Raw genomic sequence first — 16,687 nt, forward strand, 5'->3', positions numbered from 1 at the left:
TGTCCCATTTTTTGTCCTGGGAGGTAGGCTCCTCTGCTTTCTCCTCTCCTTGCCAATTCTCTTCCTGACATGGGAAAGAGGACTCAACTAACTATCTAGCCAGATTACAGGGAGAAGAGGATCTATAGTTGGATGGCAGCAGGATGGTGGGAGGGTCTTTGCCCATAGGTGGAACCTCCAAGCCTCTCAGGTCTTTTGAAAATAAGAAGCTAATGAAAATAGTGAGGTCTTAGAAGGTTAAAAGAGGGAATAGAATGTGAAGGGGAAAGAATAAGGGTCAAAGAAGGGATACAGATGAGAGCACTAGCTAAGATTGAGAAAAGGGAATTTAAAAAAGAAAAAGGAAAAAAAAGTCCACTATTCAGAGTGGGAAATACAGCTTGTATTGTAATTATGGAAGGAGCCACCTGGTGACAATAATGAGAACTGCAACGTCTCCTTTTGAATAAAGAGTAGTCCCAGATACTTAAATTTATAGAATGGAAGAGTTAACAAGGACTTCAGAGGCAATCTAATAAATTTATACCCGAACAAGAATTCCTTTCAATATGTACAATGATACGTGAGCATGCAGTCACTGCTTAAAGATATCTATTGATAAAGGACCCACAGCCTACTGAGGTAGCTCATTAAACTTTGGGACAACTCAATTTGTTCAAAGATTTTTCCACAAATAGAGATTAAATCTGCCTCTCTGCAACTGCTACCCATTACAATTTAGAAAAGAATTCAATGGGGAAAATTCAATTTACAAAAATTTACTTTACTAATGTTTCTGTAACAAACTGATTCCATAAAGAGATGTATACCTATATAAACAGTTAAGTCCAAGTCAATCTGTGGTTTGATTCGGATTAGGTGGGAAGTAGTCAAATGCAGTTACCCTCAGATGAGGGATGTGGTAGAAGGTTGTCTCCAGGCAGGGGAAGGGAAGAAATGGAGCCTGGGCTGGGTTATAAAGGGGAAATCACTACCCCCTTTCCACTTGTGGACAGTTCTAAATTCTAAGCAATTTTTCCTAACACTTAGTCAATGTCTCTGCAACTGCCACCCACTGATTCTGCCCATTGTCTCTAGTTTTGTGGTCTTGGATCAAGCAAAACATATCTAATCCTTTTCCCACAAGACAGAAATAGGGGATAAAAATCAGAATAAAGGACAGCAAGGAAAGTTCAGTGGTCTTTCACCTAATGTTTATCCTCCAAATATGAGCTCAAAGTAGGACTGCCCTCAGAGAAACTGAAGTTTCAATTGAATAGCCAGAACCACCAGAGAGAGCTCAGAGTCTGAGTTGGATTTTCCCATTCCTGAAGAAGAAGATAAAGATGAGGCAAATGGGGATAGAAAGCCTTTGATAGATTGTCAGGATGATCAGGCTTGGGGGAAAGGAGTTATAGGTCTGTTTATGGGATGAGTATTAAACTAAAAATGGGGAAGAAGAGGGAGCACTGCATACCAGCAGTTCTGGAATATCATTTCTCATCATACTACTGGTACATTTAGTCACTGAGCACAGCTTTTAGGATCAGAATACCATTAATAGTTTGATAATGTAAGGGGATATTCTATGTGATGTCACAAGGGGGTTAAGTATGGTGCAGTAGTACAGAGAAGACTGATCTTCAAGTCAGGAGCCCAGACTCCTAATATCCAAGGGAATGCCAAAGTCCCCTTGGATATTTAATTGTTTGCAACCTTAGGCAATTCACCACACCATTCTTAGTCCTTATCCACAAAATAAAGTTGATAATAGTCATCCTACCACATAAGATTATAGTGGGTCAAGTGATTTGTAAACATACAAGTCAGTCAATCAATCTCTCTGACTCTCAACTTTCTTGTTTATAAAATGGGGAAATGGGTGAGGGTAGATAATCACAGAAATACTGGGTTCAAAAGACCTATGAGGTCACCTAATCCAGTCCATGCCTGAACCATCATCCCCTCAACAACACCCTTAACAAGAGGTCCTTCCTGTGAAGATCTCTCCCTTTCCACTTCTGGATAATTTTAAATGCTTTGTGATTTTCAGTCACATTTCACCAAAATTGCCTCTGCCAGTGTGCCACCCATTGTTTCTAATTCTGTGGTCTTGGGCCAGGTGGAACAAATCTAATCTTGTGAATGATCTACAAGAAAGCCAACCCTTCAAATGTGGCCCCCCACCACCATGACTATCATCCTCTGTTTAACAATGTTCTCCCCAAAATGTGGCATACAGAACTGAACCCTGTACTCCAGATATGGCATTTATGGTATTACTATTCTCCTTACACAGATAAGGAAACCGAAGCTTCCTGAAGTTGCATGGCTACCTCGAAGCAGAGGTGAGACTAGAACCCATGACTCTTAACTCAAATCTGTTTCTTATCTAGCCTTGCAAATTCTATGGGAAAGCTTATCTGGGGAAACTGACAGTGTAAGTTGCTGGGGAGTTAGAAATGTCAAAAAGCCTTCTCCCATCCCAGTTCCCAAGTCACTGTACCATAACTCCATCTTAACTGAAAAGCCCTCAGCAAAATCAATGAATTTTTCAGTTTTAATTCCTAGAAAATATAATATGATCGTGGCAGTGATACTGAGAGATGATCTCAGAAGCTATTACTGTTTTAATTTCGTCTCAGAAAAGTGAAGATTTTCCTCTAGGTCATAAATTATAAGCTCCTTCACTCCTGGGAGGAAGATGGGGAGAAATAGCCTTACCCCCACAACCCCACCAAATGTCTTCCCTTCTACCCCTTCCCATATAAATCATTAGAGTCCTCAAAATGACCAGGAAATTTCAACATTTAATGGACAAGCACACAACTCACTCAGACTACACCTCATATACATAAAAGAAGGGAAAGGGGAAGATTGTGGAAGAGGGCTGGAGGATCCAGATCAACTTTTAGTGGCAAGGTGAGTGCTCTCGGGCCTGAGAACAGAAAAGAGTGAGGGGAAAATAACTCAGGGTGCCTCAGTGCCTAAAAATGAGCTAAGGAGATCCACTTAGTTGAGTATGGTCTGGACTAATGGTTTTTGTTTCCTTATTCCTGGGATATTTCCATTTTCCTCCCTTTGGTATTTATTGAGTTCCCAGTTCTGGAGCAGGGCTGTGATAAGATCTGACTATGTTGAAGAATTGAGAGTGTTAGGACTGTGATAAGGCTGAAGTCCCCCATCACCGATTCAGGTTACAGATCCGAGCATAAACCATGGGGAATTGGATGGGTTGGAAAGGATGTGGAAGGTGAACAGAGCAGAGGATGAGATGAAATGTTATAGGTGACAAGGAGATCCTACAAAGCCTGTGAAAGCAACCTGTAAAGAAAAAGAAATAGAACATAGTCAGTCCCGGTTGTTTGTGAATTATACGTAGCACACTTTTATTTACAGATTGGTTTTCTCAGGCAGTTGGTGTATACTTGGGAAGAACAAACTAATTTCCATAGAATCATAAAATCTAAGCATTGGAAGGGAACACAGAGATCACTTCATCCCACAAATCATCATTCAGCCAGCAGATGAAGACCTCTCATGACAAAGAACTCAGTACGTCCAAAGACTCCTGGGATTGGGGGGAGGGAAGTGGAGAAGGCAGATGTAATCGAAAAGAATGCTGGATTTGGAGTCAGGGGTCTAGGTTTAAGATCCCAGATCTGTTGCTAATTCTCTGTGTGACTTTGGGCAAGTCATTTATCTACCTTTATGCCTCAGTTTCTTTATCTGAAAAAATAAGATTAGACTAGATAAAGCCCATTTCACTCTAAATCTATGATACTAATTGTTAGAAAGTTTTCTTTCCCTACATTTACTGTTACATACCTAAAAATGCTTATGTTGATAATTATAATAATAACAATAGACATTCATATAATATTTTAAAGTTTGCTAGTCCAAAAAGGTAATGCTTCAGGAGGCAGTGGGCTTTCCATCAGCTAAAATCTTAAGGCACTGGATAATTGGGAATTCATTGTCTCAATTTAGGTTGGACCGATTGACTTCCTAAGTCTCTTATGCCTCAAAGATTGTGTTTCAATATTATTTTTAATCCTGTCCTCATTCATGGTATTTATGGAGAGTTGGTAAGTTTTTGGTAAGTATTTTACACCACATTCATTTAGTGGCTTTTTGCAAATGTGACTTATCTTGAACTCTAAATCAATGGAGAGCAATGACTACATCTTTTAGTTCTCATTCTAATTTCTGGGAATGGTGTTGGTGGCAAAGATGAGTCCGTGGACAAATGAACATTTATCTAAGAGAACCAAAGTCACAAGAGGCTATCGCCTTGGATTTGCTGCTTTAGATTCTTCATATCCTGACTCTTCCTCTAACAGCAGATTATTGATGTTCAGCCATGTCTGACTCTCGCAAACCCATATCAAAACTATCCGTGGGATTTCTTGGCAAAGATACTAGAGTGATTTGCCATTGCCTTCTACAGCAGATTAAAGCAAACAAGGTAAAGTTACTTGTCCAGGATCGTAGAGGTAATGTCTGAGACAGGGTTTGAACTCAGATCTTCCTGATTCCAGGACTTTTCACTCTGCTATCTAGTTGGCTATCCCCATGTGAGAAAATTGGGACAATGCAAAACGATGTCCTCGCATTCTGTGAATAAACCCAGTCCCCATTTTTTGGCATCACACTTTATCCATATTCTTGCTATTTCCCTTCCATCTTCACTCTCTCCCCCAATATCATTATCTGTGTGCATCTTTTTGGTTACAGCCAACTCTAGATTCATATTTTCTTACTATTAGGTGAAATATTCAGAGTGTTGGGTGACATCACCAGAATTTCTGGTCTCCAGGAACCCATGCCATTATGTTCTTCTCTTGGGAGCAAGGAGTGCCCTGGGCTAACCAGACTCCTCTCTCAGATTCCACCCACTTCTCCTTCATTACAGTATATAGTGGACATTGTTAGAACTGGAGGAACTTAAGAAACTAGATAGCTCAAGAGCCTCAGTTTACAGATAAGTCAACATAGACTATTGAAATAATGTGGCTTGTCCAATGGCATACAGCTTAGAAGCCAACATTCAATCTCATGAATTCTGCTTCCAAATCCAATATTTTTTCTTTCATGCCAGATGTCTTCCAAGTTGCCCTCAGCATGACCAGTCTAGCCTGATCCTAACATTGGTTATGATTCTCATCTAAATCACAAACCTCCCACACAAGACAAAGGAGATGAAGGATAAAGAGGAAAGTGGCAAAGAACTGGAGTAAAGGTGGCGCTCAAGCTGTCAGGATACTTTAGTACCTTTCACTGGGAGGTTGGAGACTTGGCTGCATCAAACATCTTCTTCCGGCCCTCCATGCCAGACATGGCCTCCACGTTCTTCCTCCAGTCTCCCACTTCCACTGGTCGCTCCTGTGAGGCAGAGACATAATTCAGAGTTGCAAGAGAAATGACAGTCAGGAAGTCAGCTTAGGTTTGTTCACCGTAATGGAAAGCAGGCAGAGGAAAAAAAAATTAACTCCTTCAAAAATGCAAAGTTCCCCCTCTTGTTTTCCTTCTCTCTATCTCTAAGTCTAAGAAGATTATGATTACAAGGGAAAGTGAAGAAAATATTGAAATTGAAGGAAGGTTCAAATGTAAAGATAATATTTAGACCCTATGGGAAGAAGGAAACATCATATGTTGGGGAAAGAGGTTCTTAGTGGTTGTTGTGAGATAGTCAACTACACCATCTGTCCTTATTTCAGTCCCTAGGATACTTTATTTCAGATGAAAGTGTCCCAGTGATAGAGTAAAGGTCTTACTCTTATCTTTCTCAGTCTACTATCTGTCTTCTAGGTCCAAATCATTCATTAGTACTTACTTCTATATTTCCTAAAATAACATCCTATTTTAATTTTCTCTGGGCATGGATTATGGCTTCACCATTGAGTTAGAAATTCCTCAAAGGGAAAAAAAACCTTTCAATTCCAACCAATAAATAACACAGGATGGTAGTGTGGCGATCACCTACATCCCAAACACCTAGCATAAATCTATACCTTCTCCTTTATAAAAACATAAATAAATGATCACACTCTAGTCTGAGCCAATTGGACAGTCCATTATCTGTCCAACAGGAGATCTACAAAGAGAAGTAACTGTAAGTGATTGAAAATATGGGTTTGTGGAGAGAAGAGGCCCTACCTTCTCTGTGTCCTCCTTCTTCACAGACTTGAGGTTGGCCCGCAGGTCCATGGACACCTTGTGCTTTGAGCCCAACAGTGCTCTGAGCATGGCATCGGCAGAGACACGGACCCTTCGCAGAGGTGGACGTTTAAACTTTCCCCGAAGATCAAGCACTTTCAGCTTCAAGTCCTTGATCTGGCAGAAGGATGAAGAGAGAAGCTCATTGACAGGGGTAAACCCTCAGAAGAACTATTCAGACCCCAAAGGGGATGCCAGAGATTTAAGAGCAGAGTTAAAAGGAACCTCCACCCCAGCTCTCCTAGCAAATGATGACTTCTTAAATGTGTTAAAGGAGGTTTCAGTTCATGTGGTAGTTGAACTTATGACTTCTGACCCCATTCTAATTCTGATTCATAGAAATCTATGAACTTCATTAATCCTTGAGCAAGTCATCCTAGGACAAAGAGATAAAATATTTTGCAGAATCCACCCATTTATCCACTTCAACCCAACAGATGAGTTGTAAACCTGAAGAGAGTAGCCCTTCAGTGGGATATCTCATCTCTGCCCTCCTGTGTAGTAATGCTGTAACATCCACAGGGAGACAAGTACCATTATGAAGACTAACTTAGGATATGGTCAGGTACATCATGGATTCAGAGTTGAAAATGACCTTGGTGATCATCTAACCTAATCTCCTCACTTTGTATATTTGACGGGCAACATGTCACAGCTTCTTTATCTATGTGACCACAGGCAAATGACAACCTCTCTGAGATTCTCTTCCTTTCTAATAAAATGGAGATGATAATACCTGTAGCACCTATCTCACTAGTCCTGATGCTCCTTCAGGAAAAGTGATTTGAGCACACTGATATAAATAATAAGGAGCAGAGAACCTTGGACTCACATTATCATGCTCTTTCTAAGGTGGAAAGTTTATAAACTTGGTTTCCCTAGTTCTTTTCAGATGTAGCTCTTCTTTCCTGTTTCAGTTTGCACACTAAGAAATGCCAGAGCTAGATTTGTCCATGGACATAAAACAAGAGATTTGTCCATGAACACAAAACTAAGTGATAGAACTGTACTTCAAAACCAAGTCTTCTTTCCCCAAGGCTAATTTCTCAAATGTTTCCTACTATTCAAAAGGCAAGCACAGAGATTCCTCATTTCTGAATGGGATAGTAGGTAATTGAGGCACTTGGCTCTTTATAATTTGTTGTAGTGAAAAGGACACCAGATTTGGAGGGAGGACCAGGATCAAGTCTTAGCTTTAAGTGCCCTGAATGTGTAGACCATGAATCATCTCTCTGAACTTCTATATCCTAATGCATAAAATGAATATAAAACAATGTAAAACAAACCTACCTCCCAGGATTTTTGCAAGGAAAGCATTTTTTAAACCTTAAAGTTCTGCACTTCATTATTACTCATTCATCCTATTACAGCTTTCTTCCATGCTCTCAGCTCAGTACTCAGTCTATGGAAATCCTTACCTCCCTGGTGTTATGGTTGCATTTGGCTTCAATGTCATACCTTTCCTCATCCACAACCTCTACCTTAGCATGTAGCTCTCTGCACAAGTCCTGAAAGAAACCAGACATTGAGAGAAATAATGAAATTAGGCAACTGGCTCTATGAGGCAAAACTCAGATGGAGTCCTTTTATCTTATCATTTTTTTGCCTTCCCTTCTCCTTTTTTCCCCCATCAAATTATGTTTTTCAGAAAAAAATAAACAAACTTATTCATAGTAATGTAATCATGGCTAATGAGACTTAAAGTCTGCTCCTTCCCAGGGGCATTTAGATCTTAATAAGGCCCCAAATCTTAAGAAAAAGGGATGAATTTTTATCAGTGGAATTTGAAGCAGGCTAGGTTGGGAAGATTTTTAAGGGACAGAAGGGACTTTGCTAGTACCTACTTACTACCTTACCCTGTAAGATACATTTCAAATGGATCATCTTCTAAACAATAAATCATTTCCCCTTCTTCCATTCACCCTCCAAACAATTCTCTGCCCATGAACCACATAATACAGTATACTACTCTCTCTTGCCTTCATTCCTATACCTGGAATGCCGTCACAATGAATTTTTCGCCTATTAAATTCTTGTCCAAACCCTGATTCTCACCTGCAGTAAAATCTCACCATCCTGTTACTTTTAGGCCTTTTAGGTTTTGTTTGTGTCCCCCTCCAATGGCTAATCATGTCATATTATATAGTTCAATTGTACAGATTGGGGTTTTCTCAGCTCATCAGTGTAAGCTCCCTTATGGTAAAGTCTTACCTAAACTTTGCCTCTTTCCTGATGGCTAGCACAGAGTTCTGCACACAGTAAACATTTAATAAATGCTTATCATGAACAAATTTATATTGTCCTCTTCCTGAAGCTCACTCACCTGCAGGGCACTGAGTGACAGGCCTCGGGTTTGGAGTGTAGGAATCCTTTCCGCCAGGTATCTGGCCTTCTCAGCTTCCCTCTCCTCATGCTCTTGTTCCCAGCACTCCTTGGCTTTGGCCAGCATCAGGCTCTAAACAGGCACAGGAATGTCAAGAGAAGTACAAATCTTGGAGTCTTTTAACCTTTCTCATTCTCCCCTTGGTCTCCTCCCCCAATTCTGACCGGTCTTAGTTAATAACTAAGACCTCCTGGCATCTGACTGGGAAGGGCACCTAACATGTTGCACTAGGCAGCTGGTACTGTGTTGGTATATCTGAGCACATCATCTGGGCTTTCTGCATTTCCATATACGAGAAAGAATGGGTACAATTAATTGCAGGGGATATGTATGTGAGGGGTTCTTCCAAGGTACTTATGCACACATAGACTGAGTGAACAGGCCACAAACGGGGATGACCCATGTGCCCAAGTCATTTTCCTGCAAACCTTTATTACTCTAAACTCTGCCTCTTCCAGACTCACAGAGCTCTAGAGTGATGTACATCCTGCTTCTCACCACCAGTAGCACCTCCTCCATCCCAGGGAATAATTAAAATACTTCTCAGGCACCTAGGATAAATTGTTTGCCCATCCTTTGTGAATTGATGCATTAGGAGATAAAGAAGCTAGGTTCGGAGTGACCCCATCTACTATTCATCCTTTGCATCCTCTGGTAGGATGGAGGGGACTTTATCCAGACTCATTCATCTTCTCTACTGGTCATGGCCCTCCTGGGCTTATAGCACTCCCTCAGGAGAGGGACTGAGTCTCCCCTATCAGGGAGAGACCTTCCTGAAGGAAGAAGACTATATTCTGTTCCTTTTAAACTAAGGGATCTTTAGGGAGAGAGACTACTTCCCTCGCAATCAAAATAGAACACTTATGAGAAAGGACTCTGTTTCCCCTATAAGATGGGAAGCTCCTTGAAGACAGGAACTACTCCCCATCCCCCATCTTAGAAGATGCTTAAGAACAGAAACTATGTTTCTTCCATCAGGCTGAAAGCTCACCAAAGGTAGATACTATTTCTTCCCCATCAGATTGGGAATTCCTTAAGGGTAAAAATTTTATCTCTCCCTCCTCTGGATTCTATCACAGTACTATACACATGAGGATATCAGTCAAGGCTGTTAGCTGTTGGACTAATTGATGGATTGGCTGTTGAGGCATCTGGGCTTGGAAAGGAATATCTCAGACTGGCAGCAAAACTGTACAATTGCAAGATATAGGGACAAGAAGGAATCGTGTCTCTCCTAGCTGAGAGTAATGGTGCCAGGTAAGATACATGCTCTCTATTCATCCTCAAGGACTGGATTCCATCTTTACCTCTTCCCATTTAGAATTCCCAGGAAAGCTTCAAGTTCAGACTCACCTTGAGCATGAGTTTGCGGGAAGCAGTGATCTTGGATTTTCTCTAAGAGAAAAAAAGAAAAACATGGGAGAAGCAGATAAGATAAACATTGCAGGTCTGTAATTCTGAAATAGGTTGGGAGTTGGAGGGGAATTTGCATTTTGATATCTAGAATCTTCCCTTAAAAAGGTCTTCTTTTGATTTGATTTGAGAACCCTAAATTCAGGAAGAGATTATGCCTGATGAACTTAAAAACCAAGAGACTGTGTTCTGGCCCAGACTGTATTGTCAATTTAGTGGGTGATCCTCCACTAATCAGTTCTGCTCATCTGACCAAGCTTTAGTTTCCTCATTTGTAAAATGAAAATAATAATCTTTTTCTCATCTATTTCACAAGGCTGTTGAAAAGACAAAATAAAATATTGAATACACATACAGTTATTATAAGTTATAATGATAAATATAGTCACATGTCATTTGTTAAGTACATTTTAGAAATCAGGTGAATGGCAATACAAATCATTTTTCCTATGCAACTGAAAATTGTCCTTTAAATGATATCAATTTAATTTAATTTTAATCATTTGCTATTAATCTCTTTCTAAAATTTAAGATCTACTCTTCAAGTTTCTTAAACTGAACTTTTAAACACAATTTTCATTTTCCTATCTTTAGAAATATCAATGGTTATCTTAAGACTAGATACCCTTGGGGGCCATTGAGGTGGGTGGGACCCTATATTAAACAGTCCCAGGCTTCTGTGGCTTTTGAGTTTTGTTTCCTGCTTTTTTATAATTTTCCTGTCTCCTTCCTCCGTGTGAGTCTGTCTGCTGTCACGTCTTGCTATAATCAGCATTCCTCCTGCTCTGTTACTCTAATTGAAACTTCTAATCTACTGTAGAGCCGGAAACCAGATAAAGAAATATGTTAGAATTGTATCTAAAATAAAAGTAAATACATTCTGAGTGAGGGGCTCTCCTCTGAGCAAAATAAATATGCTTTAATGTATGAGGTGGTGACATAAAGAGAAAAAAGGAATGTATAAATTCTATGTCAGTAGAAATGAGTTTGAATTCAGGCTTTGCTACTTATAATTTGATTCTGGGTAAGTAACTCTTCTATTCTGGGGACTCAGTTTCCTCATCTGCAAAAGGCTCTAGATGATTTCTTCCACTTTTAGATGTTATGATCTATTTTGGCAGCTCAGAGGCCCATTTTTGCTCACTTCCTGGTTTTCTTTTATACTCCAAATAGGTGAGTTTGCCAGATAAGTGACTTTTTTTATATTTTTAAAAAAAAATTAGTTCCAGCTAAATTATCCCCTGTGAATTCTCCAAGATTGTTTAATTTCAGATTGGGATACCACATGTGAACACTTGGAAAAAGCAAGGGGAAGCTAGAGTGAGAGCCATTTCTTCAAATTTGCCATTCTATTACTTCAAAAAGATTTGCTTAAGCTGGGTACCCTTTATTTTCTCTGCATATTTCTTCCCTGAGCTTTTCAGTAAAGCTTTATTCCAATACATTTTTGTTCTGTTAAGATAAGTTAGGGGAAGAAGAGATGGGATTCCCTGGGTCTGAAGAATGGCCAGAACCCCAAAAGAACCCAAGAGAGAAGGGCTATTGGTAGTTACCAGGTAATTTTCCAAAGTACCCCAGGGAATAACCCTGGATTCTATCTAGCAATACTAATTCTTTGCTGTCCCAAGGCATTTTCTTATATAGGATATCTCCATTCCCTATGACATTTACGGACCACTTCCCTTCATCATTTATCAATGTGGTCTCTGGGAAAGTAAGGTTTTGTTTTTTTTTTTGTTTTTTTAATGTGAGATCCAGCAAACTATGATATAAATCTATAGCTTCTTCAATATTTCTTGAGGCCTCCTTAGATTGTTTTAAATGATATGCTAATGCTCCATTCCATTAATACAAATACTGTAATTCTTCCAAACTTGCTAAGCTCTGAGGCCTCTCTGATATAGCCTTGAGCCTCAGGGCTGTGAAAGACTCAGAATTTCCCCCAAATCTTAAGCTGTGGTGAAACCACAGTGGCCAAGAGCTCAACAGCTTCACACTGCTAACCTATCCAGGTTAAACGGAACCACCAGGATCAGGGTTTCCCAGCCTGCTTAAAGCCCTCTCCCAGGATTCCTTGTCTTAACCATCATTGATCTTCTCTGGACTGGAGTAGAAGGACCCAGGATCCTTTCCAGTGTTCTTTTGCTCTGATTCACCTTTGCAGGAACATATAGATCCTTCCTGGGTCTGATTAGTTCCAAAGAGCATTTGTTCAATTGCAAGAAAATGCAGAGGGAGAAGGTAGGAAGTTTTGACCTTCAATGATAGACATCACACAAAATGTCACTAATCCTCATAGGTTCTGTCTTTGGAATCTTCCCCCTCCAGGGATCAAATCTGGGGGTTACCCTGTCAGCCACACTTACCTGCTCTCCTGGTTCTAGCCCACCTGTGCAAACTTAGGGCTTTCTGAGGACAAGGACTGAGTGTCCCTTATCAGATGAAGCTCGCCTTCAAGTCAGACTGTTGTTCTCCCACCCATCTGAGAGATCTTTAGGGACATGGACTGTGTTTCCTTCATCAGACTTAGAGCTCTCTAGGGGTAAGAACTACTTTTCCCACATCACCCTGGGAACCTTAGAAGTCAAAAACCACATCTACCTCCTCCTTTTTCTGCATACTATAATGGTTTGTATTACTGATCTCTATAAACAAAAGGAAGTGGATGGTGTTGGCTGATTTCGTCAGCCAGACTTGAAGAGGACAAGTCTCAGAGAAGCAAAAAAAGTTGTAGAATTGCAAGTAAGGAGACAATAAGAAACAGGGACAGCCTTTTCCTTAGCTCTACTTCCTTCCTCAAATGTCCAGCCCACTTTATCAGGTTGAAGATTCAACTTAGGTAACCCAAAAAACTTACCTCCCTTCAAGCATCCATACCAGGAAAGGCAAGGAGAGAAAAAAAAATCAGAACAAAGAGTCAATAGGAAGTAAAAAATACATATTATAATAAGAACATGCAGACTTACTGGGGGGGAAAAAACACCTGAAAATAATAGCTGACACAAAAGAAATCTGGCAGTGGTGGGGGCACTGGGAGGTGAGAGGAAGGGAGCAAGGGAGGGGCAGGAAAGGAAGCAAATTAAAACAGAATAAAAAGTGATACTTCTATAAATCATCACTCTCAGTTCTTGGGCTTCTCAGTGTAAAATGCCTCATACTTGGTAGGAGATTTTTCTCAGCCTTAATATAAGATCCTCATCAAGTCATTTCTGACAGTTACATTTTAGGCAGAATATTTAAAAAGTTAGAGAATCTAGAAGAGAACAACCAGATTAGTTTATTTTGTATGAAGGATTAAGTCTATTTCGCCTAAGCTAAGAAAAAAGGAGGAACATGATAGCTGCCTCCAAGTATTCTGAAGGATTGTCAAATGAAGGAGGGGATAAGTTTGTCCTATTCAGCCTCAGAGACCAGAACTAGGAACAGTGCATAGAAATTACAAATATGCAGATTTGGGCTTAGTGGCACTTGGGTCACAGCTCTCTCCAAATGAAGCAGGACATCTCAGAGGTCCCTTCTTTCCCCTTTCTATTGGAGGTCTCCAAGCAAATGTTGAATGATCACTTATTGAGCATATTTTGGAAGACATTGTTCAAATACGGGCCAGAAGATATGGTTTATCTATAAGGTCCTTCTTTACTCCTGGAAATTCAATAAACATTTATTGAATATCAACTGTGTACAAGACATTGTGCTTATGGCTTAGATTCTAGCATGCTGCGGTGGCAGAAAGACTGATTTATGAATACCTAGGTTCACATCCTGGTTCTGACACTTAGCAACTGCATGATCTTGGACTTTTCTGAAGCCTGTGTTCTCATATATGAAATGGATCTATTTGTACTTTTTTTAAAAATAGCTTTTTATTTTCAAAATACATGCAAAGATAGTTTTCAACATTCACCCTTGCAAAACCTTGTGACGCAAATTTTTCTCCGTCCCTCCCATTCTCTCCCCTAGACAGCAAGTAATCCAATATAGGCTAAATATGTGCAATTCTTCTATACATATTTCCACATTTATAATACTGCATAAGAAAAATCAGATCAAAAAGGGGATAAATGAAAAAGGAAAAAAAGCAAGAAAATAACAACAAAAAGGTGAAAATATTATATTGTGATTCACAATCAGTTCCCACAGTCCTCTCTCTGGATGCAAATGATTCTCTTTGATCCAAGTCCATTGGAATTCTCCTGAATCACTTCATTGTTGAAAAGAGCCACATCTATCAGAGTTCATCATCACATAATTTTGTTGTTGCTATATACACTGTTCTCTTGGTTCTACTCACTTTACTTAGCATTAGTTCATTCTACTTATACTTCCTATATCCTAAGATCATTGCAAAAAAAATGGACTCTATAAGCCTTAAAATATGACATAATTACTTAATGATGCCATGTCACTCAGTGAAAAGTAAAATGTATGAGCGTTGGAATCCGTTCAGTTTATTTAATTAATACAAAAAAGGACCCCCAAAATAGACCAGGTAATTCCAACTAAAGAATCTGACTTGGTTTAAAGTTCTTACAGTGATGAACTGGCAAGATAATGGGAAAAACATTAACCTGGAAGTAAAGGTGACTCTAGTCTTTACCTAATGTTGTAAGTCTGACCATATCATTGTCCATCCACCACTTCAAGCCTTCCACTTAAATTCAACTGGTTCCCTATTGCGAAGATAAAATATATAATCCTCTTTTTGGTCTTCAAAGCCTTTTATTACCTGCCCCTCCACACACTCCTCACTTTTCCAGTATTTTGCAACCCTTCTCTGGGGAACTCTCACCCTATTCTTTGATTCAGTGACACCAATCACTCCATTTCCTGACTCCTTTCCCTGGGAATAGAATGTTCTGCCTCCATCTCTTCAGTGCTTTCTTCAAGACTCAGATTAAATCCTTCCTTCTACAGGAAGTCATCTTCTAATTCTAGTGTTTCCCCTCTTTTGATTATTTCCTATTTATCTTGCATATAGCTTATTTATATGTAGTTTTCATCTTGTCTCCTCGATTAGATTGTAAACTCTTTAAAGGAAGGTCTATCTTTTTTCTTTCTTTGTATCCCCAGTGACTGGAATATAGCAGGAACTTAATAATTATTTATCAGTTAACTGCCTTCTTTTCTTCTTGCCATTTATGTAGCTTTAGATCAGTCGACTGAATTCCTCAATCAATTCTTCATTTCTTAAATGGGGACAGTAATAGCTAATCTTCCCAACACATAGAGTTATAAGTATCAGCTGTGGCCACATGGAGACCAATTGTGGAAAATGAGATCAGGGCTATTTGGGGTTTTTTGTTTGTTTGTTTGTTTGTTTGTTTTTGCTACTGTTAAGGATACTTTTTTTGTATCTATGCTTAGCATAGTCCATGGCACATAGTAGGCGTATTATAAGTATTTGTTGATTTGACTTGTGCTCTGAAAAAGACAAAAGTACTATGCAAACTCAAGGGCTCATTATTGATGGAAGTTGGTTTCTAACAGCAGCTGCATTGAGGAATTTAAAGCAAGTCTCAGATGAAAGAATTTGATTTTCATAAAGGACTTAGAGCCCTTTCCAAGAAAGCAACTTGTTTTAAATAACAGATAGCCTGGGCTGTACCATGTGTCCAAGACTCCAACCCCTCACCCACATACCCACACCCATCCACCCCCTCAACCATTCTCCCACATGCGTGCACACACACAGATGCACATAAATACTTTCTCTGGGAAGGAAAGAACAGAGATCTGTAAAACTTACGGTTCAGGCATGGTGGCAAGGAAAGCAGCACCTATAACCAACACAGATATAAGGTGATTAGCAAGGGAGAACCATAGATCTGAAGCTTGGTAGATTGTGAGGACCTCAGAGATCAGCTAGTCCAATTCCCTTCTTTTACAGATAAGGAAACTGAGGCCTAAAGAAGAAATAACTTGACCAAGTTCACATGGTTAGTATCAGAGGTAGAATTTGAACCAAGGACCTTTAGTTTCAATGTCAGTGATATTCCACTGTCCATCCCGTTCACTGACCCCCAATTCACACTCTAGTCCAGAAGCTTAGCAGGGCACTTAAGCAGAGTTAGCCTCTTCAGCTCAAGGACAAGAGGGAAACACTAAGGATAGAGGAATTAGGACACAGATGATGAGAACGAGTTGAAAGGAAAGCAGGTCTTCAGATAAATTCAGTGATCTGAATGAAATAGTGCTCCTAGGGAAGGACTTCCTGGAGGAGGAGGGTTTTATCTGGGATTAGCAAAAAGGAAGGACAACTATATTTCTGGTGGCGTGAGCCATTGGAAAACAGTATAATAGGAGGAATTCTTGATCCTCTCCTACTTTTTCTGAAATTTTCACTCCTGGATTCACTAATAAGTCCAATAACAGAAATAAGTGCAATGTTGCCAGAAAGCTCCACTCCTTGATACATTAGCCCAGGTTTCTCAGATTATCTCAATGAAACCTTGGGTCTAGGGGTAACAGAGAGGGGGATATAGGGAAAATTATGGTAAAAGTAAGTTCTGGGTGATGGAGGCTATATATGGGCATGGAGAGTAGTGACACTTTTCCTGTGTTATCTGAGGCTTGAAGGGATGCATTTAGTGGGAGATTGCAAGGGAAGAAGTGTACAATATAAAGAGCAATGAACTTAGGTTCAGAAGAATAGTTTGAGCGCCATCTTTTTGACCTTGGGCTTCACTCTTCAGA

The 16,687-nt window shown here is 39.8% G+C and overlaps 2 protein-coding genes across 2 annotated transcripts in view; both read right to left on the bottom strand.

The window, feature by feature from the left end:
• Positions 1-1,588: 1,588 nt before the first annotated feature.
• Positions 1,589-10,286, bottom strand: TNNI1 (troponin I1, slow skeletal type). Its single transcript, XM_023501878.2, has 6 exons — positions 9,935-10,286; positions 8,522-8,653; positions 7,617-7,706; positions 6,139-6,315; positions 5,254-5,364; positions 1,589-3,303 (listed from the first exon to the last, which is right to left on the bottom strand). The coding sequence occupies exons 1-5, from the start codon at positions 9,941-9,943 to the stop codon at positions 5,257-5,259; spliced, it is 516 nt and encodes a 171-aa protein (XP_023357646.2). The 5' UTR covers positions 9,944-10,286; the 3' UTR covers positions 1,589-3,303; positions 5,254-5,256.
• A 5,461-nt stretch (positions 10,287-15,747) lies between these two features.
• PHLDA3 (pleckstrin homology like domain family A member 3) overlaps positions 15,748-16,687 on the bottom strand; it is a 73,773-nt gene continuing 72,833 nt past the window's right edge. The window contains exon 2 of the mRNA XM_031937127.1: positions 15,748-15,771. The gene's annotated coding sequence lies outside the window, so the exon portion shown is untranslated. The remainder of the gene's footprint in view (positions 15,772-16,687) is intronic.

Source organism: Sarcophilus harrisii, chromosome 4 (genome assembly GCF_902635505.1).
Source record: "Sarcophilus harrisii chromosome 4, mSarHar1.11, whole genome shotgun sequence".
NCBI lineage: Eukaryota > Metazoa > Chordata > Mammalia > Dasyuromorphia > Dasyuridae > Sarcophilus > Sarcophilus harrisii.

Coding starts and splice junctions, on each gene's coding strand:
- TNNI1 (XM_023501878.2), bottom strand. Junction 7,707..8,521: donor TGTCACTCAGTGCCCTGCAG/GTGAGTGAGCTT, acceptor GGTTTCTTTCAG/GACTTGTGCAGAGAGCTACA. Junction 5,365..6,138: donor AGAAGGAGGACACAGAGAAG/GTAGGGCCTCTT, acceptor TCTGCCTCACAG/GAGCGACCAGTGGAAGTGGG.